Source organism: Pterocles gutturalis, unplaced genomic scaffold (assembly GCF_000699245.1).
Source record: "Pterocles gutturalis isolate BGI_N339 unplaced genomic scaffold, ASM69924v1 scaffold30988, whole genome shotgun sequence".
In the NCBI taxonomy this organism is placed as follows: domain Eukaryota; kingdom Metazoa; phylum Chordata; class Aves; order Pterocliformes; family Pteroclidae; genus Pterocles; species Pterocles gutturalis.
In genome coordinates, this window is record NW_010121434.1 from 24,841 (window position 1) to 28,198 (window position 3,358).

General features: G+C 45.6%; 1 protein-coding gene across 1 annotated transcript in view; it reads right to left on the reverse strand.

Annotated features, from left to right (window-relative positions):
• The window catches only part of SLC24A3 (solute carrier family 24 (sodium/potassium/calcium exchanger), member 3), a gene marked incomplete at its 5' end in the record, with an annotated part of 24,705 nt that extends 21,589 nt beyond the window's left edge, over positions 1-3,116 (reverse strand). The window contains 2 exons of the mRNA XM_010077245.1: positions 1,344-1,397; positions 3,091-3,116. Of these exons, the coding sequence (XP_010075547.1) occupies positions 1,344-1,397; positions 3,091-3,116 (80 nt within the window). The remainder of the gene's footprint in view (positions 1-1,343; positions 1,398-3,090) is intronic.
• Positions 3,117-3,358: the final 242 nt, after the last annotated feature.

Below are 3,358 nucleotides of genomic sequence, written 5' to 3' on the forward strand. Positions count from 1 at the left end.
CCCAGGAGGCCATGAAAGATACAAGACGTGAATCTTGAGTGACATGTATGCTTATGTATTATGTGTAATTAATATGCTGTATAGCTAATAATGATTACTTGTCATCATCCAAATTTATTTTTATCACGTAATCACACCTGAGCAGGAGTGTTGTTCTACCTTTGAAGACCTACCACAGAAACACAAGACCACATGCTAAGTTCTGTCTCAACTTTAGAGAAAAAAAAAAAAAATCTTTGTCTCTTATTTTATTTCAAGTAGCCAGAAGCCAACACAAACATGAGCCAAGGATTTCACCAGGATACTCACGGATGAGGGTAGACTACTGTGAACACCTGGCCAAGGTCCCTAGCCAGACCGACAACCTCCCCAGCTATATCCAAACAGGTCTGAAACATCTCTTCACACTACAGCACTGCTTTCTGAAAAAAAATCCATTCTAGATTCAGACACTACAACTGTCTGTTTTGCTGGTCAGTTAATTGTTGGAAGGTGAAGCTCCGTGTTAAAGAAAAAAAGCTTCCAATGATTAGAAGTGAGATGAATTCTGACTCATGTTCCCTTCAACCTAGACTGAGTGTTTTGCTGTTCTCACTGAGAATTGCTCTCACAATATTTACTCTATTCATTATTTCAAAACAAATCTCTACTCTTGTTGAGACAAGACCACTGGTGTGCTTGGCAGCTGGTAGGTTTTGCTGAATGTTCCAGTTTAAATCTGGGTTTCCTTTCCACTGGCTTTTAAAAACAAGGCAGGAGGAGGGGAACCAAGCAGCAGAACAGACCAGCTTTGCTAGCACGAGCTTGTGTTAAAGAAGCTAAACAGATCAGATGCTCAGAAAATCCATGCCGACAGTGCTGTAGTTTTATCATGGGTCTCCAAGCAAGAAAGGACAAATTGCTGTGTAGTTTTGCACCCACAAAAGGTAGACTGGAATCTCCCAGATGTTTATTTCTGAGCTGGGAATGCGAAAGCTAAAGCTGCTTTGGTGGGACTCAGCAACGGATTCTTTTCCCTGCCCTGCCACAGACCTGCTGCAATAGCCTCGGCCAGTTCACACAGGGCCAGATCCGTAAAGCATCATCCACCTTCAGATGTCTGATCCCGGGATCTGTACTATGGAGACAAGCAGCCTCTTCCCGCCTCATCAGGGCAAATTAGATAAGTACGTGACAGGGCAAGGTGCTTTACCCCCTGCTGTCAGGGGTGCTGCTGGCGTGCCAGCCAGGTGATGCAGTGGAAGCCCTGCCACAGCCTCCAGCTCTCTTTCATCACCTTTGCAACCTCTGGAAAAGCACTGGAGACTTACAGTCTAAACAAGCTGAGGGCACATTTTACTTACTTCATGATAACGATGTAGATGACGTACATCAGCACTAAGACTAAGGACTCCCACCTGCAAACAAGAGCGACACAGAAAGCACATCAGAGCAAGGCACGGCAGTCAGCCGCCCGAGTCCAGCCATTCCCCACCCAGCAGGCCACACACTCACAGAAAGGCTGGACCTTTTGGGGCTGTCTTAACACACCTCTAGGAAAGCAGAAGCGTAAAGAAACGGCTCACACACCCATGTGTGATGCCTCCTTTGTTTTCTTGACTTCTGCTCTGGTTTTACTTGGCCAAATCAACCCATCAGCTAAGAACAACTGACTGAAGCCAGCAGTTCCGTGAAGAACTCGCGCACCCAAGGAACACGGACACTTCTGTAAGGACAATACCTGTGGGGGCTGCAGCAGAGGGAGGGGAGCAGTCGTCCTGCTCTGCCCACACGGGTGTCAAGCAGGTCGTGGGGCTTTTTGAAAGCGCTGAAGCACACCAGTTGTGCAGAAACAACCTTAACAAGGGGCAGCTGCTCTTTTGCTACTGCTGCTGCACAACCACTGAGAATGCAGCAGGCAGCAGTTTAAACTGCTGAGTAGATACTGTCAGGTTTTTCTCCACTGTTTCTGTGTCAAACTAATTAAATTTGTACGAAAACAAAATCGAATGTGACTTTCAGAAATTGTTCCTAGGTAATCTTTCTCATTGACCAAAATGCTGTATTCTTCATAGTTCCCTACAGCAAATTGCCAGTCCTTGTGGAAATCATCCCTGATCAGACTGCTATATCCTAAAACTCATGGGCCATTTTCTCTTTAAGAATTTTGAGACATTGCACTAACCATATCAATATCTCATTCCCTGCTTCTGGCAGTTCAATGCTCAGCTTCCGCGTTGATATGTTTTAGTTGAAGGGCACAGGCAAATACAATTGGGCTTTGAGTCAATTTTAGTTAAAAAAAACAAAACAAAACAAAGAAAAGCAAGCCATTGCAAAATTCAGTGTTTCAGAAATCCTTCTCTGAAATCAAACATAAATCTCTCAGTGAGAACAAGTTTAAGAAAACATGCAACCCAAAAAGCCTGCCTCCCCCTAGTGCTTGTAATCTAAATAAGACTGGCTGTGAGTGAAGTCAAAGCTACCACTGTCACTCTACAAGCCTTGAGAGGTGCTGAAAACAAAACCACAAAAGCAAAACAACTGAAAGTACACTTCTGAAAGTGTTTGAAGCCCTCCTAGCCTACCATACCTATTACAGTACATTTAATCACGTTCATGGGGATATCAACATAGATACAATTCTTTTTTTCTTTCTTTAAACTGGCCATTCGCTCTTTAATATTACTGTAGGAGCTTTTGTTTTTTAAATTATTAAAAACCCAAATATTGAAACACACTTATTTATGACTGCTTGGGTGGCCCTTTCCATTCCTAGGCTGCTGACAGCCCCAGCACACTGTCACCCAAGCAGCAGTCCCTGCCCTGCAGAGTGCACTGTCATCCTCGGGCTGCTGCAGGGTGGGCAGAGGGACTGACTGCCACCGCTGTACTGGGAGCCTCCTGGGCTTTCCTCTCTGGCTCAGAAAATGAGTTTTTCTAGCCTACCTTGTGCTGAGGTTTCTCTTGCAGCAGGAAACTGCTGCCTGAATTGCCCTGCAGAACTTTTTCGCTTCCTCCTCCTCTCCTGATGAACCCCACGTATTGCAGCTTTTGTGGTATAAGCAGAAGAAATGAAAAGAAAAGGGATTCACAGACGGATATACTTACCAGGAAACTTTTTCGTCATAAATAAACTGTGAAGAAAAGGTTGAAAAATAGGCACGTTACACACAAAATCACAGCTGAAAACAGGTCATCACCCAAGCAGGGGACAGAGCAGCCCAGGGCTGAGGGACCAGGCTCTGGTCGGCGCTGGCACTGCCTCCTGTCCAGCCTGTGGACCTCTCAGCCCTCAGCTCCTCTCACCCAGTAAAGGCAGGCAGGTACTCCTTCCCAAATGCCGCGGGGCCCTTGTGTAACCGGGGCTAGTGCGGCA